At 39.0% G+C, this 20,112-nt stretch overlaps 1 protein-coding gene across 1 annotated transcript in view; it reads left to right on the top strand.

The window, feature by feature from the left end:
- nphp4 (nephronophthisis 4) overlaps window positions 1-20,112 on the top strand; it is a 735,573-nt gene that overhangs the window by 685,474 nt on the left and 29,987 nt on the right. Inside the window, exons 21-23 of the mRNA XM_051931213.1 lie at window positions 8,899-9,088; window positions 13,593-13,676; window positions 18,643-18,799. Of these exons, the coding sequence (XP_051787173.1) occupies window positions 8,899-9,088; window positions 13,593-13,676; window positions 18,643-18,799 (431 nt within the window). The remainder of the gene's footprint in view (window positions 1-8,898; window positions 9,089-13,592; window positions 13,677-18,642; window positions 18,800-20,112) is intronic.

The following is a 20,112-nucleotide window of genomic DNA, read 5'->3' on the forward strand; positions in this document are numbered from 1 at the left end:
CAGACCAACACTGCACACTGCACGCAGCGATCAGACGTCGATGTGTCTACACTCGCTTTGTGAAGGGGGGCAGCTGAACTCACGCTGAGCAGAAATGGACTTTGTGCTGCTTCTGCCAAAATGCCTGCTTGTCGCTCTGCGCGTTCGGAAGGATGAGGAGGAGTGGGGGTGTGTGAGGGCTGAACGCACGTTCGCTCAAACCCCCCTCCCCGGAGGCGGAGTACGCTCCTGCCACTTCGCATTGTCAAGGGGGTGGGGAGCTGAATGAACGCTAAGGAGAAGTGGACTTTGTGCTGGCTTTGTGCTGCTTGTCGCTCTGCGTGTCAATAATTTAAAAGCCTACATCACCAATTTTCCTGTCTCACTGTCTTGTCTTGCGTGAAGTTAAAATGTTTTATAATAGTGAGATGTTACTCATATCCTTAGCCCGACATCCACATATCATATGTGTTAACAAAGTGTGTTTTATAAGTTTACATGTGTTTAAAGCATGTGGGATGGGTATTTTAAGGCTTAAACTGTAAAAATGTTTATTTATATGGTCTTTCTATATCGCGGATTTTCTCCTGTTGCTGATGGGTCTGGAACATAACTTCCGCGATAGGCGGGCAATCACTTGTATTTAAAAACCCGCGAAGTCGTGAATCCGCGAAAAGTGAACCGCGAAGTAGAGAGGGATTACTGTATACACTCCATGTCAAAATTTTTTCATTAGTACTATAACATGAAAAAAGTTTCCATTTTAGGTATTTGTTCAACATTTCTTGCATTTCCTGTCATCCTACACTTATCCAGATCGTTGTAGACACGGAACACACATGAAATGCATGTGTTCCAAATAACGATATATTATTTACCCTATGCAGCTCAAGGACCTCACACACAGATAAAGAAGATTTGAGTTGGGAGAACTTTTTGCCCGAGATGAGCTCCAGGGGGATGGGATAGCAGGCTGCTTGCTGCTTGTGCTGTTTGACACATTTACAAAACAAAAGACGCTGACGGAGAGGTGCGAAGGGATTAAGGTGGGCTGGGATTACGAGTTTTTTCATAGGCTGTGGTAATTCTAGTGTTAATGCAACTGTAAATAAATAAATAATTCAAAAGCAAAAGATGACCATTCGGTCTTGTTCATCTACATCTTAACAACAGAGATTAGTGGCACATTTAGATATTCTAAACACATGATGGACCTGTTATCTGAAAGCTTTTTCTCAAATATTATAATTGCGCTTCAAGCATATGTTTTGAAGTTCTGATTTAATTACATGGCTAATATTGAACTAAGCAAAATAAATTCAGATGTGTTTTAATTAAAACAAATTAATTGTGTTCAAATCTATTGACTCTGTTCTGTTTGACTAAAAAGGAAAATTAACACCAAAGTCATCCATATGTGCAATGAGACTATCTTGCCGTTGATCTGTGTTACCATCCCGCCCTCATGTTTTAACTTTAAATTAGATATAATTATACATTTTTATATTTTACATAATCTTCCCCATGACCTTGCTGTAGATTAGTGTGTTAAGAAAATGAGTGGTTGAATAAATTGATGATGATGATGATCACTTCAGAAAGAAATAAAGTGTTTTTATGTGTATGAAGTTGTATGTTTTATTGAATCTATATGTTGAAGGATAATTAAACACACACGTCCCAGGGTACAAACCCAAATTTGACATGCAGTATTTTTGAATATTTTACTAAACAGGTGCTGTTTATTTTCTGAAACTAACAGAAAAAAATGACAAAAAAGTACATTTTACATGTTCATGTCTTTGGGCACTCTTTCAGTCACTACTTAAAATCACCACGATCATACCTTCTAAATGTTTCTGTGGCCAGAAAAGAATCCTACTATTTCTGTTTTAGACCTAATTCTTTCTTGCAGGTCTTTTCAATCTCAGACTTTTTTTAGGCTTTCATGCATGTATTTCATGTTTAATATAATATTTTAGTCTGTGGAATGTAAAGGCTCTGTAAAACCATAATTTTCTTTTTTCTCTGTTAGTACTTCATGGCGGATTTTGATGTACTTTTTGGTTATTTGAAACCATTGTTCCTTACACAGTAGCAGCATTTTCTGTGTCTTCGGCTGCCACGCGCCTTTAAAACATAACAAGTGTACTCAATACTTATGAGTAGGCTGTCAGGCCATTCTTTTAAATGTTTGACCTATTCTTACCTACAAAAGGTTGTATAAGTATCGAAAACATTGCATTTTTTGTTTTATCTGACCACAGTACTTTGCAAAGATATCGAGACTTGCCTGAGCACTGTTTTGCATAATTCAGCCATTACATTTGTTATAGACTTGGAGGAAAGGTTTCCTTATGGCAACTTCTCCAAACAAATAATTTCTGCAAAAGCAATAATTTACTGTACACCTGTGAACTACTAATCTGGTATTTGCTAAACCCTTCTGCAGATGTTTTACAGTGGTATGCAGCTCCTACATTTTTATATCTTTTCATTTAATTTGCAGCTTTTTCAGATTTTTCAGGGTCTTTCATCTAGATCTAAATTATATTAATTGGTGAAACATGAAGATTGGCCAAATTTACTCAAAATTTTGCATGCATGCATGTATTTGAATATTTTATATGTTCAAGAGGTGATCAGAACTTTTTGAGTCTTAATCTGGAAAAGATATTTCACTATGCTGATTTTTGTATGTAGATCATTGTGCTTAAATAAATGAATCAGATGATTATAGCTTTTTTATTTTCTAGTGTATGTTTCTTATTTCAGAGCCAAGTCAATATGGATGCCAATAACTGCATCATCAAGTACAATTTCTACTATTATTATAAGAGAACATTATGTGCTTTTGGAGATTTATTTTAGTGACTGTATACCAGGACCAGTTTTTTCATATACAGTATACCACAGTCAAGCGATGGACTGCAGAATTCCATCATGGCAGAAACTCTCTTGCTCATGACATGAGTGATGTTGGGAAATGCTGCCACAGTCGAGCAAAGTTTAATGGAGTTTTGAAGAGTGACAGTGCATGAGACCAGGGATTCTATAGAGATTACTTATGGGTCCATTCCTCATAAGAAATTAAACATTTTCAGGATCTGTGCATATTGATTATTCTGAATGTTGATCCCTTATATGAAGCAGAGTGTTTCAGGGGGAATCTTGATCTGATGATGATGGACTGGTAGGAATTTAAGAAACATTTCCTAAATGGGTTTGAAAATCGAAATATTGTTATGATCCTGTATCCAAAAAACAAGTGAAGCAATGGAAGCATAATATGTTTCCAACAGCAAATATATAAAAACAACAACATTTATTTATATAGCATATTTTCATACAAAAGGTGTAGCTCAAAGTGCTTCACAGGATAAAGAAAGAGAAAAAAGACAAAATATAAAAAGAAAATTAGGTAATACTAATTAACATAGAATAAAAGTAAGGTCCAATGGCCAGGATGGACAGAAAAAAAAAAAAAAAAACTCCAGACAGAGGAAAAAAAACAAAATCTGCAGGGGTTCCATTGCACAAGACCACCCAACCCCCTCTAGGCATTCTACCTAACATAAATGATCTCAATCAGTCCTCATGGTTTTCAGGCTTCACATGGAAGAATTTGATAGCCTTCAATCCATCAGTGTAGGGACAACACGGTGCTTTGGTCGGGTGGTGTTGGTGCAGATTGCCACCACAGAAAAATGGAAAAAGAATAGCAGAGGAAGTAGGGGTTAGTACAGATTTTGGAGCCACCAAGAATGATAATGATAATTATACAGAATATAATATACAGAATATCAGGGTTAAACTGAAATGAAGCTATGAGAAAGCCATCTTAAAATAATGAGTTTTTAAAGTGTTTTTTTAGCCTGGCGAATTTCTATTGGTAAGCTCTTCCAGATTTTAGGTGCATAACAGCAGAAGGCCACCTCACCACTTCTTTTAAGTTTAGCTCTTGGAATTATAAGCAGAAACTCATTTGAAGATCTAAGGTTACGATTTGGAGTGTAAGGTGTAAGACATTCTGAAATATATGATGGAGTGAGATTATTTAAGGCTTTGTAAACCATAAGCAGTATTTTAAATCAATTCTAAATGGCACGGTAACCAATGCAGTGACATCAAAACTGGAGAGATGTGCTCAGATTTTCTTTTCCTAGTTAAGATTCTAGCAGCTGCATTCTGAAGTAGTTGCAATCAATTGATGTCTTTTTTGGGCAGCCCTGAGAGGAGTGCATTACAGTAATCTAGCCGACTGAAAACAAAAGCGTGAACTAATTTCTCAGTATCTTGCAAAGTTATAAGAGATCTAACTTTTGCTATATTTCTTAAGTGAAAAAATGCTGTCCTAGTAATCTGATTAATATGTGATTTAAAATTCAGGTCAGGGTCAATAGTTACCCCTAAATCCTTTACCTCTGTCTTGACTTTTAATCCTAATGGATCAAGTTTATTTCTAATACCCTCATTATATACATTTTTGCCAATCACTAAACTTTCTGTTTTCTCCTTATTTAGTTTGAGAAAATTACTACTCATCCATTCAGAAACACAAGTAAGACATTGTGTCAGTGAAGAGAGAGAGTCAGAGTCATCTGAGTCATCAGGCACTATTGATAAATACAGCTGTGTGTCATCAGCATACCTGTGGTAGCTCACGTTATGCCTTGAGATAATCTGACTTAATGGAAGCATGTAAATTGAAAAGAGCAGCGGACCCAGGATAGATCCTTGTGGAACACCATATAGAGTATCATGTGTCTTTGAAGTATAATTACCACAAACTAACAAAGAATTTTCTACCTGTCAAGTAAGACTCAAATCAATTTAAGACACTGCCAGAGAGGCCCATCCATTGACAAAGGCGATTTCTAAGAATATTGTGATCGATGGTATCAAATGCGGCTCTCAGATCAAAGAGGATGAAAACAGATAAATGGCCTCTGTCTGCATTTACCCGCAAGTCATTTACTACTTTAACTAGCACAGTTTCTGTACTGTTATTTGTTCTAAAACCCATCTGAAACTTATGAAGAATAGCATGTTTATTGGGGTGGTCATTTAGCTGCATAATGACTGCCTTTTCTAGGATTTTACGTAAGAAAGGCAGGATACAAATGGGTCTAAACTTTTCAAAAGCAGAGGAGTCAAGATTATTTTTTTTCAGCTGGGGTTTAACTACAGCAGTCTTAAGACAGTCTAGTAAGACCCCCATATCTAATAATGAATTTACTATGTCAAGAATACTGTCTATTTAGCACACTGGATACTTCTTTGAAAAAAACTTGTTGGTTGGGTCAAGGACGCAGGTGGAGGGTCTCAGTTGAGAAATTATTTTATATAAATCAGGTAAATCTATCCTGGTGAAAGAATTTAATTTGTTTAAAATGGAGTTCCGGGGTTTAAGAGGATCAGTATTGGGGAGATGTACAATATTATTTCTAATATCATTAATTGTGTGATTAAAAAATACAGCAAAAGCCTCACAAGTTTCACTGGAAGTTTTTTGGAGGCATTCCATTGAGTGACCTGGGTTTAGCAGATGATCAAATGTAGAGAATAAAACTCTGGGATTACTAACATTTCTATTTATAATTTTAGAGAAACAGCACCGCCTTTCAAGATGGACTGTGTTGTTGTATTCTGTTATTTTAGCCTTCAATATCTCATTGATTATGTGCACATTTCTGTGATGTTGATTGTAAATTATTATAGATTATGTGCCTCAAATACTTAATCAATATTTCACTGATTTGTTCCGCCAGTTGTGGTAGTCAACCAGGGAAAGGCCTTAAGGAAAGCTGTTGGCCATCTGTCTTCTCCTTAACAGTACAGAGTGCCATTGCTTAGACTGCAAAGGTTGACATTGTGCTCTGAGAAACTGTAGGTTCAAAGGTGTCACACCCACTCTATTCTGAAAACCTAGTCCTGTGTGATTACCACCTGTTCCCCAATCTGAAGCAATGCCTTGGATGTTCTAAGACAATGAGGAAGACATCCACTCAGCTATAAAATGTTTTAAATGTTGATTGTGAATTTCCTCTTGGGATTAATAAAGTATCTATCTATCTATCTATCTAAATGTAAATTTTGTCACTAGTGCATTAGAATCAACAGGGATTGTTGGTGTTTGTCTTAACAGGTCAGACTTTTTGGTCACCTCTTGTATAATAATGTATACTGGTGCATTTATTCATCTCTCTTTCAAAATTATTTTGCTTTGAAACAGCACATGGAGGCTTATATCCAAGCCCAAGTTCATGCCTTGTCTCAGGCTTAGAAAAAAAGTTGGCAAAGTACCTGATTTTGGATGTATATACTGTAATACCTTGTTGTTAACGCTGTTTATTAAACCAATGCACAAGGTTTTTGTGTTGGAGAGCATCCCTTTTAGAAAGTCTTTTTTTTTTTTTTCTTTTTCCTATAAGTATCAATGGGCAAGGCCAAATAGAAAATACCAGAGCCCTGCTTGACACAAGATAAGTCAGGAAGACAGAAAGCCAAGATTCAGGTTCACCAAAAGTCTGTTGCGTGCTCTCTGAGAGAATTTTTTGGAGGCCACCAACCTGAGTAATGGTTTCCTAATAAAATAAAACAAGGGACTAATGTAAATGACTGCCTCCAGTGGAGAAAAAGCTGAAAATATGGAAACAGAGGGCAACAATTCATTAATGAAAGGTAGATAGGTCATTTTATTTAAAGAACAACAGCTATGTCAGTACAAAGGATCCCAGTTACTAAGGGAATTAATTTATACATGAGAGGAGCTGTTGTACATTTATGTTTTCGAATGTTCTATACTTAAAAATTAGACCCTCTGTCACCCATTTGAAATATAACCACACCAGGTCCACCAGTAGTAAATTATAGTAAATGAAAGTGTCATTAGAATTTGTGTATTCGTTATGTGTTGGTAGATTATTTCAAAGTATGTACCCACTTTTTTTGTAAATGAAGTTCTTACTGTCTGCAGTGTAATTTTTCCTTAGAGTTACGAATTAGTCTGTGCCTGATTCTAGAATATTTTCTGGTGTATAAGTCATAATATGTTAACTAAGTTACATTTTATAGCTTTAAATTTTAAAGGAACCATTTTAAAATTTTTAATAATTGCAACTGGAAACCAAACATGAGACATATGTGATGGAGTATTGTCATCATATTTCCTCATTCTGACTATTACTCAACTATACGTTTCATTAGTGACTGAATGGCCAGTAAGACAGATGAATGTAGATTATTACAGAAAAAAATAGGTTTAGTCCCTCTAAAATGCCATGGGTCTGCTTCCTGGTATTCTTTAAGTGAGTTATTCATACAACATCAACTATGAGAGAAATATACTTAAAACATCAACTATGGGAATCACCCAAAGTCTTAAGTGGATACTCTCAAGCAGTGAAAACAGAGGCTCTAATCCAAGGTCCTCTAATATTTCTGAACTTATCACAGGTAGTGAGGGCAATATTTGTATTTTCACCTGTTTCTACTCTTAATTGTCCAATCACTAGCCAGCAATCATTACCATAGGTGAAAATGTAATTATACACTGACCAAAAAATGAGAAGAGAAAATTTAGCTCCTGCTGCACCACCACAGTCCAGTACAATGACTGCAAAAGTGACACTGCTTCTCCAGTTTACTGGTCGATCTCACAATCACTTGTACCCTCACTTAGGGATAAAAAATGAAAACCTTAAAATACTTAAACTATTCCATTTAATGCATTTGCTTGCCCTCACCAACAAGAAGCTACCTTTTATTTTTGGCTGCAAACTGATTAGTTCAATAATGCAGTTGGAATTTCTGTTCCAATATCCTAGCAGAAGCTCTCGTATGATGACTGATCCAGCAGTAACTGTCATATACTCTTGTGTGTTTCTATCAAAAATGGGTATCAATGGAGGTCATGATTTTGATAAGACAAAATTCTGATCCTGTATGTTGTTCATGTTGCTGTTCTTTCCTAAATTCATTAAATGCAGATACATATTTTACATCTCTAATAGTGAAAGGTAAATTGTTCCAAAGTTGTATGGCCCTTTAGATAAAGAACCTGTCTCCTACAAGATTTTATTTATTCCAGGAATTTTAAGAGGGCCTGCTTCTAATTATCAGTGTAAAATCTAGTGTTTATGTATTCATGAATTCTGCAAGGTAAGGGGGAGTAAAATTATTCAATTTGCATTTAACTGGAAGACAATATACACACTTGGGAACTTTAGTTATTCTGTTCTACTTATTGACCTTAGTTAGGATATTTGCCACAATTGAGATGATTATTTTAAGGCTTAGTATAGTTACACTATTAAGTTCTTATTGATACAAATGAATGAATCTCCCTGTAGAACACAAGTCTTATATAGTGTGGAAATGCGACAGCTGTGGCATGTGAAGTAACAGTGTAATTCCAGACATCTCTACACTTTGAATTCTGAAAGACAGCTGCTAAGCTGAGCAAGCACACTGAAATATGCTTGCTAAAACTGTTTCTGTAGCCATATATGACATGGGTTGTCATAAATCCTTATGTATTGAATTTAAACCATTAAGGTAATATGAGTTGTGTGAATTTATAATCATTTTGTGTTTATTTTGCCAAAATATAACTGAACTCATGATCAGTATTTCCACTCTTTGTTCATAACTATAAGTGGTAGCAACACAAATTTGGAAAGTGTCACAATTACAAAATAAAATTTACTAACAGAAATATTATGTATTGTTGTTATAGATAAAATTCCTAAATGTAATTGAATCAAATAGCAGAAATAAGCAAAGAAACATGGTCAAAAGATGAAGACGAAATGAGAAAAAATGGCTTAAAAGTAATTTCAAAATTAAAAAAGACAAGTCTACCATTACATGCACTTTTATGACTGATTGAATTAATGTAACTTCTTTTTTTAACAGTGTGATTGTGGACTCCAGGGAATGGAGGTACTTTAAGGAATTGACCAAAACCCTGACACCTTTGGAAGAAGACATGTTTTATCTTAAAGGAAACACCCTATATCCCCAAGTCTATCTCCGTCCTAAAGAGACCATCTACATACCATTTAAGTATCAAAGATTTTCAGCAGATCACACAGTCTTAGGCCAGGTAAGATTAATAAACTACAAACTGTCTTATTCTTACTATACATGACTACAGCATGGAAAAAACATTTGTGCAAAGTCAATTTATAGTAATTTACACTTAATGGAGCCCCAACTGCCTCCCTTATGTATGTTAGCATAAAGTCATATCTCATCCAAAACATTTCCACATGATTCCCAGTTTATTAGTTTGTCCATGACCCACACTATGGTGGTGTTTCAGGTGAGCACAGCCCGAAGAGGCAACGTGGGTCCCCCTTCCCATGGGCTCACTACCTATGGGATGGGCCAAGGAGGTCGGGTGCAGTGTGAGTTGGGTGGTGGCCGAAGGCGGGGACCTTGGTGGTCCGATCCTCGCCTACAGAAGCTGGCTCTTGGGACGTGGAATGTCACCTCTCTGAAGGGGAAGGAGCCTGAGCTAGTGCGCGAAGTTGAGAGGTTCCGGCTAGATATAGTCAGACTCACCTCGACGCACAGCTTGGACTCTGGAACCAATCTCCTTGAGAGGGGCTGGACTCTGTACCACTCTGGAGTTGCCCCCGGTGAGAGGCGCCGAGCAGGTGTGGGTATACTTATTGCCCCCCAACTTGGAGCCTGTACATTGGGGTTTACCCCAGTAGACGAGAGGGTAGCCTCCCTTCGCCTTCGGGTGGGGGGACGGGTCCTAACTGTTGTTTGTGCGTATGCACCGAACAGCAGTTCGGAGTACCCACCCTTTTTGGAGTCCCTGGAGGGGGTGCTAGAGGGCATACCTTCTGGGGACTCCCTCGTTCTGCTGGGAGACTTCAATGCTCATGTGGGCAATGACAGTGAGACCTGGAAGGGCGTGATTGGGAGGAATGGCCCCCCCGATCTGAACCCGAGTGGTGTTTTGTTATTGGACTTCTGTGCTCGTCACGGATTGTCCATAACGAACACCATGTTCAAGCATAGGGGTGTTCATATGTGCACTTGGCACCAGGACACCCTAGGCCTCAGTTTGATGATCGACTTTGTGGTCGTGTCGTCGGACTTGCGGCCACATGTCTTGGACACTTGGGTGAAGAGAGGGGCAGAGCTGTCAACTGATCACCACCTGGTGGTGAGTTGGCTTCGATGGTGGGGGAGGATGCCGGTCAGGCGTGGTAGGCCCAAACGTGTTGTGAGGGTCTGCTGGGAATGTCTGGCAGAGCCCCCTGTCAGAAGTAGCTTCAACTCCCACCTCCAGCAGAACTTCGACCACATCCCGAGGGAGGTGGGGGACATTGAGTCCGAATGGGCCATGTTCCGTGCCTCTATTGTTGAGGCAGCTGACCGGAGCTGTGTCCGTAAGGTGGTCGGTGCCTGTCGTGGCGGCAATCCCCGAACCCGTTGGTGGACACCGGCGGTGAAGGATGCCGTCAAGCTGAAGAAGGAGTCCTACAGGACCGTTTTGTCCTGTGGGACCCTGGAGGCAGCTGATAGGTACCGGCAGGCCAAGCGGAATGCGGCTTTGGTGGTTGCTGAGGCAAAAACTTGGGCATGGGAGGAGTTTGGGGAGGCCATGGAGAACGACTTTCAGACGGCTTCGAGGAGATTCTGGTCCACCATCCGGCGTCTCAGGCAGGGGAAGCAGTGCAGTGTCAACACTGTATATGGTGGGGATGGTGCGCTGCTGACCTCGACTCGGGACGTTGTGGGTCGGTGGGGGGAGTACTTCGAAGACCTCCTCAATCCCATTAACATGCCTTCCAATGAGGAAGCAGAGCCTGGGAACTCAGAAGTGGGCTCCCCCATCTCTGGGACTGAGGTCACCGAGGTGGTCAAAAAACTCCTTGGTGGCAGGGCCCCGGGGGTGGATGAGATACGCCCGGAGTTCCTCAAGGCTCTGGATGTTGTAGGACTGTCTTGACTGACACGCCTCTGCAACATCGCATGGACATCAGGGACAGTGCCTCTGGATTGGCAGACCGGGGTGGTGGTCCCCCTCTTTAAGAAGGGGGATCGGAGGGTGTGTTCCAACTACAGAGGGATCACACTCCTCAGCCTCCCTGGAAAAGTCTATTCAGGGGTCCTGGAGAGGAGGGTTCGTCGGATAGTCAAGCCTCGGATTCAGGAGGAACAGTGTGGTTTTCGTCCTGGTCGCGGAACAGTGGACCAGCTCTATACCCTTAGCAGGGTCCTGGAGGGTGCATGGGAGTTTGCCCAACCAGTCTACATGTGTTTTGTGGACTTGGAAAAGGCATTCGACCGTGTCCCTCGGGGAATCCTGTGGGGGGTACTCCGAGAGTATGGGGTACCGGCCACCCTGATAAGGGCTGTTCAGTCCCTGTACGATCGGTGCCAGAGCTTGGTCCGCATTGCCGGCAGTAAGTCGAACCCGTTTCCAGTGAGAGTTGGACTCCGCCAGGGCTGCCCTTTGTCACCTATTCTGTTCATAACTTTTATGGACAGAATTTCTAGGCGCAGCCAGGGCGTTGAGGGGGTCCGGTTTGGTGGGCTCAGGATTGAGTCACTGCTTTTTGCAGATGATGTTGTCCTGTTTGCTTCATCAGGCCGTGATCTTCAGCTGTCTCTGGATCGGTTCGCAGCCGAGTGTGAAGCGGCTGGGATGAGAATCAGCACCTCCAAATCCGAGACCATGGTCCTCAGCCGGAAAAGGGTGGAGTGCCCTCTCAGGGTTGGTAGCGAAATCCTGCCCCAAGTGGAGGAGTTCAAGTATCTCGGGGTCTTGTTCACGAGTGAGGGAAGAATGGAGCGTGAGATCGACAGGCGGATCGGTGCGGCATCCGCAGTAATGCGGGCGCTGCATCGGTCTGTCGTGGTGAAAAAGGAGCTGAGCCGCAAGGCGAAGCTCTCAATTTACCAGTCGATCTATGTTCCTACCCTCACCTATGGTCATGAGCTATGGGTAGTGACCGAAAGAACGAGATTGCGAATACAAGCGGCTGAAATGAGTTTCCTCCGCAGGGTGTCTGGGCTTTCCCTTAAAGATAGGGTGAGAAGCTCAGTCATCCGGGAGGGACTCAGAGTAGAGCCGCTGCTCCTCCGCATCGAGAGGAGTCAGATGAGGTGGCTCGGGCATCTGATCAGGATGCCTCCTGGACGCCTCCCTGGTGAGGTGTTCCGGGCACGTCTAACCGGGAGGAGGCCCCGGGGAAGACCCAGGACACGCTGGAGGGACTGTGTCTCTCGACTGGCCTGGGAACACCTTGGGATTCTCCCGGAAGAGCTAGAAGAAGTGGCTGGGGAGAGGGAAGTCTGGGCATCTCTGCTCAAGCTGCTGCCCCCGCGACCCGACCTCGGATAAGCGGGAGACAATGGATGGATGGATGGATGTAAAGATAAGTTAGATTATGAAGTTGCTAGGAAATAACCCACATAAAGTTAAATTGTTTTCATAGGTCAAGTCTCTCTCTCTTTTTTATTGCTTGTTATATTTTCTTGAGGTCCATGTGACTGCTTCTTATATCCATTAGGTCAATACAATTTACCAAAATCAAGATGTGTGGTAGTATATATAGTTTAAATGAGACTTTTAAAGGTTAAATCAATTAATGGATTAAGTAAGATTGTCATGATTTATATTTTATTGAACGGGTACTTGAAACTGTCAGTTTGATTTCTTGGAGTTTCTGCTGTTCCTGGATCTATATCAACGTAGAAAGATGGTGGCTACATTCAACCAATCAAATTTAAAGTTAACTGCTTACATCGTAAAGTAGAGACTGAGTGCACAAAGGCACTCTATTTCACACCAGTGTCAAAAAGTGTTCTGACTTTATGATGGCACTCTTCTTTTAAACTGAGAAGATTTTTCACATACTTTTAGTGACAGAATTATTTTTTTTGCTGCCTTTTTTTGTGCCTTCTCATGCAGTTTCTACTTTGATATTAGAGGCTACCTTTAGAACAGGAACTCAGCCCCACCACTTGAAAACGGTGTCTATTTCAAAATTTAAATTGCTTTCACAAAGCAAGTTAAAACTTTTAATGATTCACATTCTGTAATAGTCATGTTTGGTCAAGATTTTGACTGTACTCAAGAGCTGTGCAAGGCTGTCATGAGCAATCCTGAGAGTATTTAGATTCTTTTCAGGTCATTCTCCATAATAATTCTTCATTGTTTCATTCTAGTGTCCGTTGATTCCAAAAGACAAAAGATTTTTTGTACATCTGATAATGTACGCACTTGAATGACATTTCTTGTACACTTTTATACTCTGTTTTACATTGTTACTGTACATGGGCTTTAGAAAACAAATGAAAAACATAGAATTCAAAAGAAATGTCCTGTTTTACTGTAACAGCCAATTTAATCATCAGAATAATCTTTAATAATTTAATCATTTATAGCATACAAATGTGGTACCTTCCTTAAAATTTGAAAGGTGAGAATTTATCTTTGCCTTTAAACTTACTGAAAATTAGAAATAATTCTATTGCCTCAGTTTTCATATCTACCAAGTCATACTTATGTGTTGCTAAGCAATATTCTGTGAAACTGCTTGCAGTAATATTCAGAGACAGCTTTTGCATACTTTGTGCAGGGGCCAGCAGGTCTTCCATCTAGTCACAGTACTGATGTTGCACTGAGGCAGCTGCTGAAAGACGTCCAGCCTAAGATAATTAAGGTACGTAGAGATGAATTTTATCAGACTTTGTCACTTGGTAGTGACAGACCTGTGCCATATAACATGCATAACAATGAATCATTTATATGATGCTAGGCATGGTTTTTCTTAGTTACAAACTGTCAGAAATGCCCTAACACCAAAACAGGGCACACAGAATATGAATTTATGTCAAAATTCTTTTAACAAGTATTGTACATTTTAAAAGTAGCTTTGAGTCAGAAAGTACAGAAGGAAGTCCAAAAGTTTGCTGTATGTTTCATGTTGTGAAAATGAATGTTAAGAATAAAATATATCACAATAATGCCAACTAAATGGGCTGTATAACTCCCATGGCCTGTTTGTCTTGTTTTATACCATACCTACAGGAGAACATGACATGCTGTGTAAATGATTATGGACAATTAAGGCACTACTTGAGATGACTGAGCTGTATAATGCCTATGTATTTTTTAAAAATGATTAAATGAAAATCATTTTGTGTGTGGTTTTTGTTAATTTTATTTATAATGACCTGCCTTTTTGAGTGGAGCAGAGTGTTCAGCAATCAGGTTGGTATTCCTGTTTTTAAACACTTCAGGATAAATAGATGTAAGTGACTTTATAGTTTTGTATTTTGCTGTCAGCATTAATGGAAAGCCTATAGTAAAACTCCTCATAATATGACTGTGTTTTATTGTATGTTTATTCAGCTCCATACATAATAAAATATGCCAGATTTTAGTTAAGTCTAGATGACTATGACATGGCTATCAGTAGTAATAATTTGTATGACTCATCACAGTAAAGGCCCTAATATTACATATTCTGCAATACCTCCTGCCAGCAATTCTAAAAATTGATGAAAAACTCCTCTTCACATCCACAAAAATGACTATGGACAAGAGTCCCTGATCTCTAATGCCTGTGTAATGACAAAGAGTGGGTTTCCTGCTCTACAGCTGGATAGAATTTGCATTGTTCCAGCTGGATCTTAATTGTAACCTTTATATTTTGTCTTCCCCTTATCAACCTATCATAGGGTACCTAGGGAGTTTAATCACTCGTGAATGCACCCACCCCTGTTGTGTCTGCCATTCCAGAGATATTCCATTTAATGTATTATTGTATGGTGCTCTTCTCTGAGTACAGCGTTAAAGTGCTTACACACATTTACAACTATAATTCGGTAACAGTGATTACCTAACCATACACTATTTAAATATAAAAACACAACAGTAAGAAGAAACAGATGCTCTTCCTGTCTTCCCCACACCACTAAAGATGCTCTTTAATCACAGTATTCAGAAAAGGTCCAGTGTCGTAAACATTTATAACCAAATCTCAATCTCACCTACTCAAGTGCCATAAAACAAAGCAGTACTAAAATAATGTTAAGCTAACAAATGGACATGGTCCAGAGACCTACAGCACTGCCACCTGAAAGCAAGACATGTAAGCAGTTGTCCTTCTATTTCTCCATAGTCTCCTTGGTGTTGTTAACATTGATGTGCATTTCATTATTACATTCTAACCAAAGATCTGGCTTACCCCATTTTGACCTATTGAATGTTTTTGGCTGTATATCTTCAAGACCACTCAAAATGGCTTTCACTGTACCAAACTTCTGTCAGAACTTTCATCTTCGGAACTGTCACATTCTTATGTTTCTCATGTTTTTGTTAGCCATATCCTGAGACATACTGTAGCAGCAAGATTTGCTTTTAATCAATTGGCAGTGTTTTTCATCTGCAGTTTCCACCAGATTCAAGGTATTCTTTAGAGCAGGGGTTTCCAACCTGTTTTCCCCATGAGAGCTGCTTTTACAAAATGAAAATGGCCGAGAGCTACTCATGTTTTCTAAAGTTTATTCTCATAGCCTATTTCAACCCAAACAAACTGAATAAGTTTGTTTTGCCTGACCATTTACAAAATGTTGGTGTCCGCAACTCACATTTTGCATTAAAACATCACAAAAAATATTTAGTTCATTTTGTATGTTTGTATGCATTTTCTAGTGTATCTCACACTGTTGAATTAAAACATGAATGCTGTCAAAACAAAACAATTCAATTACAAATACACAGATATTACTTACTCATTTGTCATTTTGTTACACGTCACTGTTTCACTTCACAAGAGTATTCACATGTCCAGTTGCATGTGTGATGTGTTTTTTAGTTAGTCAGATGACTGGCACTGCATGGAGTCAAAAAGAGAGGTGTATGGTGGAGTGTAGCCACTTAGGTTCACTCTTATGGAGTCATTTAAATGTTCATCTGTCAGTCTTGTTCTGAACTTTGATTTCATGACATTCATGTCAGAAAACGCAGACTCACAGAGGTATGTAGACCAAAACAAAGCAGACATTTTCAGAGTTTCTTGGTGAAGATTCTTATAGTTATCTGGCTCTACTAAGCTCCAGAAATGCTGAGAATGCAGTTGAAACTTTAACTGCACATTATTTTGAAGGTGTACTAATATATAAAATATAAAATCCAATGTCTGTCTGTCTATATGTGTGTCTGTCCCGCTTTTCACGAGAGAACTACTTAACGGATTTAGATCAGGTTTTTTTCTATAATTTGCTTGAACACTTCAGTTGATTTTGCGACTTCTCTTATTTTACTATGTATCATAATTCGCTTGCAGTACCAATTTATTTGTGTGAATCCAAGAAACACGCAGCGGGCCGGGGGGAATTACCTTCCTCACTCACTCACCAGCTTTGGGGCGTGTTCCTTAACTTCGCTTAGCTAGCGAACGAGAGAACAATTGAATTCAACTTTGTTTGATATTTAAAATAAAGTGTTACTTAGATCTTGATGAGTTGAGTCCAGATATTCTCTTAAGTGTATGCCACATTGAAAAGATAGATTGCAGTTCAGATTGTGGATTATGATATGATGTTTTGGAAAGATCGCCCACTCCTAATTTGACTAATCAAGTTTTCAAATTTACATAGGATTCATTAACCCCTGCAGTGGGCTGGTGCCCTGCCAAGGGATTTGTTCCTGCCTTGCACCCTGTGTTGGCTGGGATTGGCTCCAGCAGACCCCCGTGACCCTGTGTTAGGATATAGCGGGTTGGATGATGACTGACGGACTGATTCATTAACCCTTTGGCGAGCTCCTTCAAAAGGGGTTGCGAGCTACTGGTTGCTCGCAAGCGACATGTTAGAGACCCCTGCTTTAGAGAGACGCATAGACAAAATAAATATTTGCAGCCCCATCCAACTAGGTCTTGAGCAGAGTCAATTTGTGCACAATGTCCCTGACTTCACTCACGATACAACTGATAATCTTTTTGAAATTGGACTTGAATAATTCATATACACCCTTGCTCACTGTTTGTTCGGGTTCACCAGCTCAGCCCAGTACAGTACACTCTTTAAACTTTGACATCAAATCACTCTAAAGTGGCAATTAGTTAAAACCTGTTATCCCTCTCAGAATCAGAAGGCAGTGCCTTATTGGAAATTATGCCCAATGTCCCTAAAATGACTTTCACGATTGTTTGCTTTTTGTAATGCAGTCTCTAGTCGCCCTGTCAGACATAGGTTAATGTGGATAGGTAAATTCAAGTTTCATAGACTTTTTAAGGATGCCTTTAACTTTTCTTTTGCAATTTATGTATTGAGGATGTCTGGTTAAGCATTATTCTCCTTCTTCTCAGTATTATTATTACAATTTTACACTGATACTCAAAGTCTACTTATAAGTGTATTTCAAAAAGATTATACAAAATTAACTTTGTAGCTTGAAAACATTGACCTGTCCATCCTCTGTTTTCTAGGGCTTTTTACTTTATTACACAATGATTGAGGTCAAAGCTTTTCCTAGCAATGTTAAACTTTAGACATGAACCAACCCTGAGACTAAGTGCTAGTGCATCATAGTACGTATTCACTTATTCATCAACATACCAACAAGCCATTTTTGAGTCAACAATCATTTAGTGATTATGCTGGGGTTTTGAACCCAAAACTCTATAGCTGTGAGGCAGCAGAACTAATTACTGTGTCACCAACCTTGAAACAGAAGGACCAAGTAAAGGACATTGAGGCCCATAGGTACATTCCATTTTTATATTCCTTTGAGTTTTCCCACTGAAAATGTAAATCTGCTATCCTTGATTTTTCTTTATAAATTATGTAGGAGCTCCACATGCATGTATTATTATTTATCATTGCAATCAAGATTTGAATTAATTACTTGTTATATCCCCAGAAAGTTGATCAGTCACACACTTACTTCATGCATACTGTATATAGTGGTTTTGAGAGACTCTTAAAAGACTCAAGAGAAATGAAACCATAGCCATCGAGTGTGCAAAGATTCCACCGTATATACAATCATTCTAGCCTTTACATTCATATCTCCCCAGCAAATCAGACACACAAAAGATTTAACTGGCTGAACTAAAGAATAATCTGAATCTGTGTATATAATCACATGTTTGCATTAGCTGACAAAACAATCTGTCAGTTCTAATCACATGGCATTGCATTGCAAATGCTTTAGCCACTGTCATGTTTTTATCACTGTTGTTCCCTATTTAATTGTATCCTGTAGTGAACTTATAAAAATGCATTGTAGCAGTATTAAAAACAATTGCCAAAAAGATTTTTATACTTATTTAAAAAAATGAATCAACATTCAGTTTTCTAATGTTCTAATATTTAAATAAGCTTCTTGGTAAAAAATTGATTTCAATGAAAATGTTAGTTTATTTAAGTTTATACATCTAAATGTTGAGTAGCCTATCATTTCACATATTTAAATTCAGAAAAGGGTATATGGAAGAGACAAATATTTCAATGCAGTTGAAATAACTGAGTCTATTTTTTGGTGTCCATCAATATGTTTCTTTGAAGAGACCAGGTTGCCTGCTATAGACAATTTTACATTACTGTACTCTTGCCTTAACTGCCTATTTTGTCATTTGATTTTCATATCACAAAATTCTCAACCTCTTTCTCATTCAGATATTCTTTAGGACAGAAGATGAAAAGCCCTTGGCAATCTGCCAGGTGAATGTGGAGACTACACCACATGTTGTAGACCAGACTTTCCGATTCTACCACCCTGAGCTTACATTCCTGAAAAAATCTATACGCCTGCCACCCTGGCACACCCCACCTGGTAAAGCACATGGATGAAATAACAGCATGTGATGTTAATTCTTAAAATATATCTCTGTAACAAAACATTGTAAATCATAGTGAAATGTTAGCTATTTTTATCTACAAAGTATTATGCACAGGACCAGGTCAACTGATTTACCCAACCATAACTTACTAGAATAGATTTGTCTTACAGATGTGGTATTCAATGTAGGAAACACAAGATTAAGAAATAGTTTAAAATTTGAATATAATAAACGTTACAAAAATGCAGAGCAGATTACTAGCTAAATTCGGAGCTTCTCCTTCTCTTTATATTATTTGGTGTTATCAAAAGGAGATATTTACCTTTGTTGGCTCTTACAGATAGTAGATCAATGTATGAGGACAATCTACTTTCACCAGTAGTATCTTGGTATTTAAGTGACAGAATGAGAAGGATCTTCATTAACCATTGACTTAAATCACATTTTTGGGTGCTTCTTCAGTGTTTTCACTTTTCAAATTAGTATGATATTACTTTGTTGAAGGATCTTTTTGCACCCCCATACTTTTTTTTTTTTATTGCCCCTTGATTGGATACCCTGAGATGAACAATAATAATGGAGAATTAAATTGTAATGGCAGTGGATCATTATATATGAATTTTCAGATTAATACTTAGAGATTTATTGAGCAAGTGCATATTAGCAAGAAAATTTAGGCATATATTGTTTTATGATGTGTGGTTAGGAGAAACAGACTATGGCATATCAAGTGATATCTGGAGAATGAGGAGATGAAGAGATACATTGTGATGGAGGTTAGAGTAGTCCAAAGAAAGTGTGCAAAATTGCTATTGGATGGCAAGGGAAGGGTAACGTTGACTAAGGCCAAGGAACAATAGAATTATGAGGTAATTAGCAAGCCTGGGTAAACACACTGAGATTTTTGAGACCCAAGCTACCCCCAGCATGCGCTCAACAACTCCCCAACTGCGCTGTGCTGTACGCTGAAACAGGCAGGAATTGGTTGTCTGCTGCTGGTTCAACTGCAAGTTTGCAGGCTCACTGTGTATCATGTTTGTCGCCCAGTAGTTGACATGGGGAACATTTAAAACCAGCCACTGACCTGGCCATGTGCTCACTTTCTGTCGTATCTCCTCCAGAATGAACCTCTTTGATGAAGGAGGCTATCTGTTCCTTTAATCTGATGAAGGGGAAGAACGCAAGACAACTGCATTTAAGTGGCTCAGTTTGTACCACTTCCAGAACCTGTCACCATTTCAGACAGTCTGCATGACACTGGAATAAAGAATAAAAATCTAACACATAACTTGTATATGCTGTAAGA

Source organism: Erpetoichthys calabaricus, chromosome 8 (assembly GCF_900747795.2).
Source record: "Erpetoichthys calabaricus chromosome 8, fErpCal1.3, whole genome shotgun sequence".
Taxonomy (NCBI): Eukaryota; Metazoa; Chordata; class Cladistia; order Polypteriformes; family Polypteridae; genus Erpetoichthys; species Erpetoichthys calabaricus.